The sequence below is a fragment of the Rhodnius prolixus genome, unplaced genomic scaffold, assembly GCF_049639745.1.
Source record: "Rhodnius prolixus isolate KJV_2025 unplaced genomic scaffold, Rpr scaffold_2, whole genome shotgun sequence".
NCBI classification, from domain to species: Eukaryota; Metazoa; Arthropoda; class Insecta; order Hemiptera; family Reduviidae; genus Rhodnius; species Rhodnius prolixus.
In genome coordinates this window covers 44,424,765-44,438,585 of record NW_027411592.1, presented here as the reverse complement: position 1 = coordinate 44,438,585, position 13,821 = coordinate 44,424,765, and the positions used below count along the sequence as shown (strand labels likewise).

Here is a 13,821-nt window from a genome sequence, read left to right as displayed (position 1 = left end):
CAGTGATTGACTATTGTTCTCATGATTTGCATAAAAGAAGTTCATCGCCATTAAGCCCTTCAGAGTAACAGTAGGCAGGTTGGGTGACCGTGCATTAAATCGTTTCTAATTGACAACAGCAGGATAAGAGTGCTATTTTTTTTCTTTGGAGAAGTTAAACATGAACATGCAGCATAATCCGCTTCCAAAAATATATGAACGACAGAATTCAAACACCCTGTTTCAAACTACGAAATGCGCACCGTCTAGCTTCTAGCATCGTGATTTCCTTGCCCTAAGAGACAGTGGGTTTCATTACGCAAGAAGCAGACAGAAGATAAAGGTATAACACGATGAGGTATGTTCTTAGAAAATGCTGTGTTATGGGATACCATGGGTTCCACTAAGCGCTCACAACGATCACGCTCACGACCGTGGTTTTACCCTTTTCCACTTGCTTGCGAGCGTTACAATCGAAAACCCATGTGGAATTGACACTATGGGGCGTTTTAACCGTTCATGTAAACATTAGAAATGGCGACCTCGAAAATAAGTCAGAAGCTTGAAGAGGTTGTTTTTTAATTTTAACTCCGTTTATAAGTAGTTATAATAAACTTTATTAATTATTGGTAAAGTTGACTTATATTAAAAATATAAATATACAATTCAATTTTTATATAGCATTTTCGTGGAGAATTTATAAAATTTACGTTTAAAAAAAATTAAAATGTCTTTTGTGGCAACAGTAGGATATTTATTAATGCAACGTAATAATGCTTTAGAAAGTTCTTCATCTAGTCCCGATGAAAAGTGGAATGCAATTTTACAAAATCGCAATAGTGAAAGGCGAAAACTTAAGCCACGTATTAATAACTATCAAAGTGTAATTGGTCGTTATTCAGTGATTTAGTATGTAAAGGAGTAAGTAATTTAAATAATTACTTAGTAAAGTAAATAATTTTTCATTTTATTATTATTTTTTAGACTTTCGAGAAACACATTCAATTATTTACATGAGATAATACTTCCATTTACCTGATATAATTTTTTCGGTCGCCATCTTTGCTTTTAAAAATTGCCAAAATTGCGCCAAATTTCTGCTCTTAAGGTGGGGCGTTGTGAGCTTCGCTTGAGCGACAAATAATGACGTCATTAGTGACGTTCCACGACCACGCAGGTCAAGTGGAATGGCTGAAGGTACATTTTGATCGTTGTGAGCGCTTAGTGGAACGCACCCCGTATAGTACGAGAGCTAGGAGTCATTGCAAAAAGAGGCGGTTAGATTATGGAAATGCAATTAAAACAAATATATATTTTTTAAGTGAATCTTAGTAACTTACTAACTTTGTACTGGCCAAACAGTAAAAAAAACTAAATATAATTTATTTTTTTCAATTTAATTATATTTCTTCCCAATACCCGATACAATTAAATTTAAACGTTTTTTTGGATTCAAATTTATCCTCTCCACTCTCTTGAATAATTTTCATCTATTGCGTCTTCAACCCTCTTTTATAGGTCGCTAATATTTCTCTGCTTGCTATTCGCAGTAGATCGCCTGATATGCTGATATGGAGATAGGCAATTCGCAGTTCCCTCCCACACATTGCATTCAAATATAAATATTCCAGATTTTATTTTGCACAAGTTAGGCTTCCTATAACTTATTCAAAGTTAATCTAGTAATTTTAAAAACATCTTCACTGCCTCTTCTCCGCAAAATTAATTTCACAATGCATTTTCAAGGAATCCACTTTTTCAATTCCTTCTTCCATTAAACAAATCTTGAACCTACTAATTCTTAATAATCCTTAAAACCTTCGCCCAGTGTTGGTGGTGGTTACTGAGGAGTGCATAAGCATCATACTGTGTTCCAAGGCAGCATCATGTAGTCAACAAAGTGAAATGCGTATGTATATTGACCCAAGTTGTTGTAAAAATGGTGTTGCATGAGGGTTTCCACAAATTAATGATAGTAAAGCGAATAGATGGAAGCCGTGTTGTATTAAGAGGATTAGCCTGTACATGTTTAGAGTTGTTAAAAGTTAAAATAGAAAAGGAGGAGAGAGTTAAGCGAGATTATAACTTATACAAAATTCGCAACAGAATTCATGGAAAAGAAATATGGCAAATGAGGTAAAAACTGGTGGTAAAATTGTTGTGAAGTTTGTTAGCCGTATTTGTACCTAAATATACAAAAATGTACCAAATTCATTTATAAAAACTTCTGTGCGAACTTAGTTAAAAAGAAAGAGAACATAAGTATAAATTAGGATTGGGAATAAAGGTGTAAACAGTGGTTCGTCATTGCCAGTTAAAGATAAGTTGAAACAAGTTTGCTACTTATATAATAAGAAGTAAAGTTTAAACTCGTTAGATTATGGAGTGGGTAGTTAGTTTGCTGGGAAATATCAACAGGGCATGTGGCACGGCAATAAAAGTGGTTTTGACGACTTTTTCCATTTAGCTAATGAACGTTCTCAAACCAGTCAGTTTTCCTCTTTTAGAACTACTTTCAAAAACATTTCTTTGGTCTAAAAATAGAATAAGTTGAATTGTTCTTTTCCGTTCCTCTAACGGTTTAAAGAAATAAAAAATAGATTAACCTCACAAAAGAGTGTGTACTGCAACAGTACAAGGAAAAAATGAACAATTAAGAAAATTTACGTGCACATCTAAATTATACAGAAATTTAATAGTATGTAACATTTATAGAGAAGATTTATCGACTAATAAACAATAATGGATGTTTTTTTCAGAAAAACATGTGACACGAACAGTATATCCACTTTAAGTTAAACGAGTATTGAGCGAAAGAGCAGAGAATCTTAACGATGCTCTTAGGAGTTATGAGGTCAATAAGTAGGAAAATGGATGGTAAAGGTTTGTGGAAATTATGTACAAGAACTGTAAAAAGGAAAAGGGACAGAAAGTTCCTCACCCATTCGTCCGTTTACCATTACTGGCTCCAAGTAAAAGAGAGAAGAAATTATAAGGGTTGCTAGAGGATAATGACCGTCATATCTGTGTTTAGTGGCCTCTCGTTATTTAGAGACATAGCCGGCTCTTAAAGTCAGGTAGCCCCTTAGACAGGGTAAAACTCTTGATGAACTCTTACCTGCTTCACTGATAGCTCAACGTTATTTGCCTATCAAACTTGAACCAACATTCATACTTTTATTGCAGACATACTATAAAATGTTTAAATACTATCTCTAATTTACGATTACCTCTATCTTCATTAAAAAGTAGAAATTAGAGTGAGAGAGTTATTACATTAATTTTGACAAATTATTATATGATCCAGGTAGCGCATTTTAATCGAAAAGTTAAAAATGGTTGCTACATTCCAAATAGTTGCTTAAGAAGACATAATTTTATAACCCAAATGAGTGAAAGTAAACTATTAATAGGAAAGTAAGCAATCAAAACTGAAATAAAGTTCTTGGTGATAATTCAAGCAAACAATGATCTAGGCTTCATCACACATTATCACTTTCGTTCTGCAGAAAGGTTTATACCGTCAATAAACAATTTTTCCTAACAAATAAAAAGTAGCTGTACGCGGGATTCGAACTGGTGATCTTCCAAATACAAAGCCACACTCTTGACCACTAGACCAACATTGAATATTTTATTCAAAAGATTATTTTTCTTTCTTTTATACTTACTAATCTATTATGATATTAAATTGTATTTCATTTTCTCATTTCTATTACAAATGTTTATTTTAACTTTTTTTCTTTGTTGTGTTTCAACTATTATTTTTCTTTCTTTTTTTGCATTTTTGTAATGAATTTAAATTTCTTTTATTTTTTAATATGTATACAGATATTTATTTCATTTATTTTTATTGTATTATTATTGCTCTTTCTTTTTCAAGTTAAATGTAAGAAGTTAAATAGCATTTATTTTTAATGTCCGTTAGATAGACTCCTCCGACGATCGATAGATCATGGATAAATCTTTATTTATTATTGTAATGTATTTTTTAAAAAAAGTCTACTACTACTATCTTATTCAAAAGATAAAATTGGAGTGGTTACTGTTCATCGCACTGAGTGTTACTAGTTCAAGGTAGTTTAACGCATTTGAGTTGTGTGTCCAAGTAGCTGTTGCAGAATTTTTACTTCGCAACAGAAGTAGCTAATCCTATTGAACAAAATCACGAGTAACCTATTTTAGCATCTAATGTATTGCACGAGCAAAATATACAAAAAATTAATACGTATTTACTTAAATACTAATCAAAAAATATCCTCGTTGACAAAAACTTAATGTTAGCATCACAATTATTTCGCTATATTTTAACAATGTATAAACGAACAGCAGCTTTATCAAACGTATCTATCTTGCAATGAATGGTTTGTTTGTCTTAACAACGTTTACTAAACTACTCTTTCATATTAGTACTTCAAAGCACTTAATCTTAAAGATTAAGAACTACTGTTCTTGCTTCTAAAACGCGATAATTATCAGTACGATTCATTTCGCGTGAACATTCTTAATTAGGGTACCTTTAAAAGCTTTGCCTCAAAGGAAGATTCTATTGCTCAGTCTTGCGGATCACCACTAATCACTTAATTATCTAAAATCTAGAATTGCTTACCAGTATTGTATTCAGCACTCTTGCTTGACGGAAGAGCATCTTTCTTAATTAAACAACCATATTCTTGTTTGGCCGACGGCAATAGTTTGTACGGTTCATGGTATACAGATGAATTCTCAGAATCTTCACTTTCTTCGCCAGGCATGTGACCATAGAGACCTGCTCCGCTTCCTGTACCTTTAGCACCACCATTTGGTTTACATCTAGTTCTTGAAGTGACACCATTATTTATTATTGGTGTACTCATTTTTAATTCTTTCATATTTATTGTGACACCTGGTTTAGCGCCTAAAGATGTGTGCTTGTGCAATAGGGCAACCTTCTTTCTGCCTCGTCTGACCATCAGTAGTACTGTACAAAATAATAGCAATAATACCATGGCAAGGACCCCAGTAATTAGTCCAATGTAGGCCTGGGTACGCCCTGATGGACTGGTTGCTGTAACAAAAAAAAATAATACAACAAAGAGTTATAAGGTGTTCATAAATTATTAAATTGAAATACGCGGTGGGCAGAATTGGAAAACTAAGAAAAATCAGGAATTGTACACTCTGTTCAAGAATACTGATTTGGTAAAAATAATAAAGCTAGGTAGTCTACGATGGGAAGGACATGTAGCTAGGATGGCTGTAGATGAAATTTCTAGGAAGATACTAGAAGGAAGCATCCAGGAGGGGAGACAGATCAAAGAAGCGCTGGGAGGATAGTGTGGCAAAGGATGCTGCATGAATGTTAGGATTTCGAAATTGGAGGGTGGCTGTGCAGGAAAGAGACGCCTGGCGGGCACGTCTTGAGGAGGCCAAGACTCTGCATGAGTTGTAGAGCCATTTAAGATGTAGAAGTAGAAGAAGAAATTTATTATTATGAAAAATAATTGTCATAATATCTAGAGAGCAATAGTTTTATATGACATTGATGAGTCTACATTAAAACAATATTTACTCAAAATCGCTGAAGTTAATTTCGAAAGAATAAATTCTCCCCAAAAAATAAATAATATTAATTTATTGGAAATCATCCAAACGAATAACTACATTTTGAATTGCATCTTATTTTCTAAAATATCTTCCAGTGTAAAATATCTAGGACAAAAAACGTTTTATTATTTTTCAATTGACCACAAATCAATGTCAGAAAACTCCGCTGAGCAGGTTAGAAGATGTCCAGTTAAAATAAAATGAAATTTTTGTAAAGAAGATCGAAATTAAGAATTTTACGAATAGCATAAGGTCATCTTTTACATAAGATCTGACATCATATGAAGCAATGGTAATAAAGAAAGAAAACGGTGAAGCATTTTGGAATGAAATGAATGAATGAACCAGCAGATGCTGAAAGGCTAGGTAGATCACATCGCTATAAATTTAAATTAGTTTTAATCTTTTAATTGCAGCATGCGGAATGTGCCAGTATAGGGTGACCTCCTAATAATTTGGAACCCTGATCCTTCCTCTCACTGTTTACACTTTCAGAAACTTCTAAAACTAACTGAAAAACTTTTTAACAACAGGACTTAGCAAACCTGTGAATTGGATTTTGAACTTCTTCTACTTTATCAAAAAAGATAAGAACTCGTCTTAGCACTAAATCCAAACTTATTCTTCGCAGAAGCGCACAAAATGTTTTCCATTACAAAAATCTTGCGGGTATTAGTCTCATTTCCTGTTGCTCTTGGTACAGTCAGCGGACAGGAATTAGCGAATAACAATCAGCAAATAACTCTATCCATTCTATTTCTTTTAGGTATTCACTGTTATACACTGTTGTGATTGGAACCTTAATATTTCGCATTCATTCTTCGTATGTATGTATTTGAGAAAACTGTACAATTTAACTCGAATCGTCCAGAATTTTAGATTTTATGCGAAAAGTATGGGCGAAATTTGCAATAACAAATATAAACTTTGTAGGCTAATCAAATTTATACCGTACAACAAGTTTATTGTAAAAATAGATCGTGCAATTAATTTATTTCAATTATAATATAATTTAATAAACATAATTTACATTCATTTAAAACAAAGTCGAAATACGAGGGTCGTTTGAAAAGTCCGTGCAAAGTCAGAGAGATAGCACTACTGGCGCGTATCGAGGTTATGTTTAGTTAGTAGCATCTCTTGGAAGAACACACACCAAGTTTCAGCCAGATCGGTCTATTTCTTTGTGTTTGGTATTCGTTTGAATCGAGGAAGTCGAGTGATTTTCAAAAAATGGACGAAAAAGAATTTCGTGTGTTGATTAAACACTACTTTATGAAAGGCAAAACGCCTCAGGAGACTAAAGAGAAGCTTGATAAACATTATGGTGACTCTGCACCTTCGATTAGAACAGTTTATAAGTGGTTTCAAAATCTTCGGAGTGGCCATATGGGCACAAGTGACGCTGAACGTTCTGGACGCCCTGTTGAGGTTACTACTCCAGAAATCATTGATAAAATCCATGATATGGTGATGGATATGATATGGAGAAGAGTGAAGGTGCGCGAGATTGCTAGTGCTGTGGGCATCTCGAATGAACATAATATTTTGCATCAACATTTGGACATGACAAAGCTATCCGCAAGATGGGGGTGCCGCGATTGCTCACGCTTGACCAAAAATGAAATCGTGTGAAGTGTTGCAAGGACGGTTTGCAGCTGTTCCAGAAGAATCCGCAGGACTTTAAGCGTCGTTTCGTCACTGTGGATGAAACATGGATACATCACTACACTCCTGAGACCAAAGAACAATCTAAACAATGGGTTACCAAGGGGGAATCTGCGCCAAAAAAGGCGAAGACCGTTCCTTCGGCCGGAAAGATTATGGCGACTGTCTTTTGGGATTCGCAAGGAATAATCTTCATCGGCTATCTGGAAAAGGGTAAAACTATTACAGGTGCATATTATTCATCGTTATTTGACCGTTTGAAAACCGAGCTGCAAGAAAAACGCCCACGATTGGCCCACAAAAAAGTCCTTTTCCATCACGACAACGCACCAGCTCACACCTTTACAGTTGTGGTCGCAAAATTAATGGAAATAGGGTTCCAACTCGTTTCACATCCCCCCTATTCTCCAGACTAGGCTCCCTCGGACTACTATTTGTTCCCCAATATGAAGAAATGGCTGGCGGGAAAAAGATTTTATTCAAACGAGGAGGTGATTGCAGAAACGAATGGCTATTTTTCAGACTTGGACAAATCCTATTATTCGGAAGGGATCAACAAATTAGAGCAGCGTTGGACGAAGTGTATAAGCCTAAAAGGAGACTATGTTGAAAAATAAAAAAGGTTTACCCCAAAAAATTAAGTAGTTTTTATTTTTGCACGGACTTTTCAAACGACCCTCGTAAAGCCATTAAAAGGAAGAATGAGGTAATTTATATGAAAAACATAAGTTTTGGTTTGAAGTGTAAAAAGACGCAGTAAAATTTCAAAGCTATGAAATTGGCTTTGAAACAAAAGAGTAGAAATTATATTAAATATGGTATAAGGCTACTGCCGAGTTTCGGTTTGTTTCTATCTGTCGAGCGCTACTAAATCTGAATCAAAAATAATGACAATTTAATGTAAACTGTTGAAAGACCACATTGGAATAGTATTTGTGCATACAAATTACATAAAATAAGTTACTTTTTTTAGTTGTTCTTAAGATCTAGAAAATTTTAAGATATACTGTTCCCTCTTATGTCCAGTAAACCTCTTCAAATTGAAGTAACACATCATAATAAGTGAAAGAATGGGCATATTTTGAAATGATTATTCCATAATCGTGACAATACCCATAAAGAAGCGCCATCATTTGCTGTTTTTTTTTCAAAAAAATCCTCCCTTAACGTTAAACCACTCTTGTGTTCCACATAAGTAACACACTCGTGGTAACACAAAATTGAGTTTTGGGAGTAAAGCACAGAATCTGAAGTCCGTAAATAATTAAGAAGCGATGGAAAATAGCTATATATGAAAGTTCTTGGAATGGATATTGGAACCCATAGCTAAAATTATATTAGCAACATAGTCGGTCGCCCAATAAACTTAGTGTAAAATTGCACCAATGGCTGCAGTAAAACAAACCTATATGTACTAAGTTTATAAAAGGCACAGAGTTCGGTTTAAAATCAAATAAAATCAGTGATGCATTCGATATTGTGATCCAAACATGTTTGACTTGGGGTTTCACACAGTCAACTTTGCAAGCTAACATAATGAAAGCCGTCGTCTCACTTGGGCTCCTGCAGCTAAATTATGATCATAAATCATTCTTCCGCTGAACAAGTTTACGTACACCAGCTATTTCTCTGCTCTCTAATATTATTTTTTAAAAAAATTAAAAAAAGTTTCCTAGTGTTGTTCACCGACTCCTCAGAATAAAATAAATAAAGTGAAAACATTATTAAAAATAAATGGTAATACTCTGTAATCCATTCCACTCTGATAGCAGGAGTTCCCTTTGCTTTGCGGTAAACTCCAAATATCCTTCATTTCACCACCGAAATAGTTGTACACATTTTCGCAGAGATTGCACCAATAGGACAGCTGATACGGCAATTCGAAATATGGAGGAAATGTAAATCTCCCAAACTTTATCAGCTTATATCTTCTTAATAGACACTGCTATAAAGATGCAATTATGCACAATTGTAGAGGTAAACGAGTACTAGAGTTGTACATATTTCCGCAGAGATTGCACCAATAGGACAGGAGATACAGCAATTCGAAATATGGAGGAAATGTAAATCTCCCAAACTTTATCACCTGATATCTTCTTAATAGATACTGCTACAAAGATGCAATTATGCACAATTATAGAGGTAAACGAGTACTAGAGTTGTACATATTTCCGCAGAGATTGCACCAATAGGACAGGAGATACAGCAATTCGAAATATGGAGGAAATGTAAATCTCCCAAACTTTATCAGCTTATATCTTCTTAATAGACACTGCTATAAAGATGGAATTATGCACAATTGTAGAGGTAAACGAGTACTAGAGTTGTACATATTTCCGCAGAGAATGCACCAATAGGACAGGAGATACAGCAATTCGAAATATGAAGGAAATTTAAAGCTCCCAAACTTTATCACCTTATATCTTCTTAATAGATACTGCTATAAAGATGGAATTATGCACAATTGTAGAGGTAAACGAGTACTAGAGTTGTACATATTTCCGCAGAGAATGCACCAATAGGACAGGAGATACAGCAATTCGAAATATGAAGGAAATTTAAAGCTCCCAAACTTTATCACCTTATATCTTCTTAATAGATACTGCTATAAAGATGGAATTATGCACAATTGTAGAGGTAAACGAGTACTAGAGTTGTACATATTTCCGCAGAGAATGCACCAATAGGACAGGAGATACAGCAATTCGAAATATGAAGGAAATTTAAAGCTCCCAAACTTTATCACCTTATATCTTCTTAATAGATACTGCTATAAAGATGCAATTATGCACAATTGTAGAGGTAAACGAGTACTAGAGTTGTACATATTTCCGCAGAGAATGCACCAATAGGACAGGAGATACAACAATTCGAAATATAATAATAATATTTTTATTTGTTTCAAGAATTAACTTATACAAAGGGTTGGTGTGATTGCAATAAACATTACAGTTCATAAAAATAGAAACATAAAAGAAACTGAACAGAAAGATCTAAGTTCTCAAACAGAATATTTAAATAATACTGAAATATCAATCCTTATCAAAAAATAATAGTTCTAGTCAAAATAAAAATAATAATAATAATAAAAATAAAAATAAAATAAATAAAATAGACTCCATAACAAATTAAAAAAATACATCTTTCTTTTACAATTCAAATTTTGAAAATGGCAAATTCAGATATTAATATGGTTCATTGATCTAACTTCCAATCCCTTTAAAATATATAAATATATGTCATTAATTTTGCTAATATCAATTTTATACAGCAAAGTCTCCATAGACACATATTCTCCCTGAGCTACAGGAGAGGGATTCATATATTTAGCCAAATATTTTTCTCTAATTTTATTAAATTTGCAACAATAAAAAAGAAAGTGGTAGATATTATCATTATGGTTTAACGAACAAAGAGAACATACTCTGTCTGGAAAAAATTTATAATTTTTAAAGTTAAGGTATAGAGAGGGATATTTTTTATTGAATAATCTTAGTTGTGCAATAATTCTTATCTTATTAACATGACATCTATTAGTTAATAAATACTCCTCTCCAAAAGTTAACGAACTGCAGAGACGGAAATGTAAATTAAACGAAGAGTTCACAACAAATTCAATATCTTTACAAATTAGAGAGTTTTTAAAAGATTCACAGAGACCATTTTTGATATTTAATACTTGCGAACTACTTTGCATGTTCAACACTTCTGCTTTACCAATAGAAATTAAATAAAATTTAAATGTGTTGTACCAATTAAATAGAAGATTAATTTTCTCTAATTCTGCCATTCTATTATAAACTATTTTAGGTAAACAGTCTGAGTTCATATTTAATATTTTAATATACCAGTTTACCATTCTTTTAAATAATTTCCATCTACTATGGACTCTGCCTGTCTCCACACGAACATAGGAATCAGGAGTTGTTCGAGTTAAACCTAGGATAGATTTTAAAAATCTAATTTGGCCTCTTTCTATTAGATCGGTGTAGTTACAGGCCCACACCTCAGATACATAAAGCAGGACACTCTCTGCTAGTGAGTCAAATAAACCAACTTTAGTCGACCACTTATCAGACTTGCACTTTCTTAAAATATTTATCACAACTGAATTTGCTACATTAAATTTCTTAATAAACTCATCGCATGCAGCTCGAAATTTTAGGGAACTTGTAAACACGACACCCAAATAAGTAAATTTTTTCACAAAATTAAGTTTAGATGACTTATAACATAAATGTTTAATATCACCCATTTTTGTACCTCTCTGGAAGGGAAGAACAACAGTCTTATCAACGTTCACAGTTAAACCCCACATCTGACAATACTTTTCTAACAAATCTAATTGACACTGTGCATCATTTCTGGTACCAGACAGCATAACAATGTCATCCGCGTATAAGATCATGTTCAGACTTTTATTAGGAGCAACATCAATACCTGAAGACCCATTACTATTAAAGAAGCATACAATATCGCTAATATAGAGGGCGAACAGTAGCGGGCTTAAAATTTCTCCCTGTAAAACTCCCTCGGTAAACGGGATCTCCGAAGAAGAGGAATTATCTTGCGAGATGACAATATTCGTGCCATTATAAATAGACATTATTATTCTCAATAACTTGCCATTAAGACCAATACCATTTAATTTACTCCACAACTGAGAGTGAGGAACCGAATCGAAAGCACGCTTTAAGTCTACAAATGTTCCAAATACACGCCTTTTCTTTAATCTTAAATTTATGCTGATGGCTCCAGCCAAGGCGAATATCGCATCTCCACAACCCCTCCCTCTCCGAAACCCCATCTGTTCCTGGGGAATCAACCCTCTGCTCTCCACCCACAGCACAAGTCTATTATACAAAATACTAGTAAATAACTTTGTTATGGAATTGACTAAGGAAATAGGTCTATAATTATACGGATCAGATACATTATTTTTTTTGTGCAAAAATTTCAGTTTAACTCTTAACCAGTCCTGAGGAATTGTCTCATATTTCCAGACAACATTGAAATATTCAACAAATAATGTAACCACTGACAATTTAAATACTTAAAACACTCATTTGGCACACTATCCAAACCTGGTGCTTTGTTATTTTTTAAACTTTTTACACAAACCATTAGCTCCTCTAACGTGAAATCTGAATCTAAATCTGGATTAAAAACTGTTAAAAAATTTGAATCTTTATCTATTATCGGCCTAGGCGGAAGAAGGGATCTGTAAAACAATTCCCATTGTTCTACTGAAATAGGACAATCTATATTTCTTCGGTTTCGAAATTTATTAATGGTTTTCCAAAATTCTGACGAGTTTTTAATATTACAGAGTGATTCCCTAATATTATTAAAATAAGAAGACTTACAGTGACCAATGAGCAATCTATATGACTTTTTACAATTAAGATAAATTGAGAGATTGTTCAAATTTTTATTCTTCCTATATTTTCTGTAATATTTATAAGTTTCTCTTTTCTTTATTAGACAATCATAAGAGAACCAAGGTTGATTTTTGATTTTATTTTTTCTAAAATGACACTTTACAATGATATTACTGTTACTCATAGCGTTTAAAGCAGCGCTTTTAAAATTATCAGACAGTAAATCAGGAATTTCACTATTATAATAAACAGAAAAATCATTTCCTAAAATTGAGTTATACATAACCAGCTTAGAATTTTGTCTATCAATAATAGTATAAACATTATCAACCGAATCTGAGGCCAAATCAGCCAAGGAAAAATTATCAAGGTTATTAACATTAATACTTAACAATGCACCAAAATGATCAGAAATATCTGAAAAATTCTTAATCTCAAAGTCACAAGTGAATTGCAAACTATTATGAGAGCACCAAATAAGATCTATAGTACTGCATCCATGATCTGATAAAAAACTAAAATTACCTGGCGAATCACTTAGTGAACGACCATTACAAACGAAGTAACCATATTCTTCCATTAAATTCACTAATTTAACACCCCTCGATGACACTACATCATCAAGCACAGAGCGTGTTCCACACATCAACGAGCCTTCAAAGACTTCATCGCTTAAGGAGTTAAGTGCTGCTATTCGGGCGTTGAAGTCGCCACCAACAATGACAGTATTTGAACCAAACATTACTGATATATCATGAAGCTCAGAGGCAAAAGAGTTCAAAAGGACGTCATCAAGGAGTGCGGGTCTCCAGTAATTCACACACAACACAATAATCTCTTCAAAAATTTTCAAACGAACAGTAATCCAATTTTCAGTGCATGATAGAATTTCTATATCAGATCGCAGGATATTTTTCTTAACCAAGATCATTAGTCCACCGCTAGCTCTTCCTCTATTATAGACTTTAATAGCTTTATTAACTACACACTCATAATCCTCAAAAAATTTTGGTCGACAGAAGTCCTCAGTCAAAATCCATGTTTCTACAAAACATAGGATGTGGCAATCTAACATTGAAGATAATTCTGAAGAATTCATACAGAACATGGTTTTAAAGCCCCTAATATTCCAGAAAGCAATTCGTACTTGAGAAACGGTTTCCTGCTGAAAGCTAAAATTATCTGTTGTATTTAACTGAGAGTTTAT

The 13,821-nt window shown here is 33.5% G+C and overlaps 1 protein-coding gene across 14 annotated transcripts in view; it reads right to left on the bottom strand.

Moving 5' to 3' along the window:
• LOC141449738 (discoidin domain-containing receptor 2-like) overlaps window positions 1-13,821 on the bottom strand; it is a 587,266-nt gene that overhangs the window by 38,694 nt on the left and 534,751 nt on the right. For 13 of the 14 annotated variants that reach the window (XM_074119450.1, XM_074119440.1, XM_074119446.1 and 10 more), the window contains one exon: window positions 4,589-5,026. In XM_074119450.1, the coding sequence (XP_073975551.1) occupies window positions 4,589-5,026 (438 nt within the window). The remainder of the gene's footprint in view (window positions 1-4,588; window positions 5,027-13,821) is intronic. The other variant, XM_074119448.1, reaches the window with a different exon arrangement.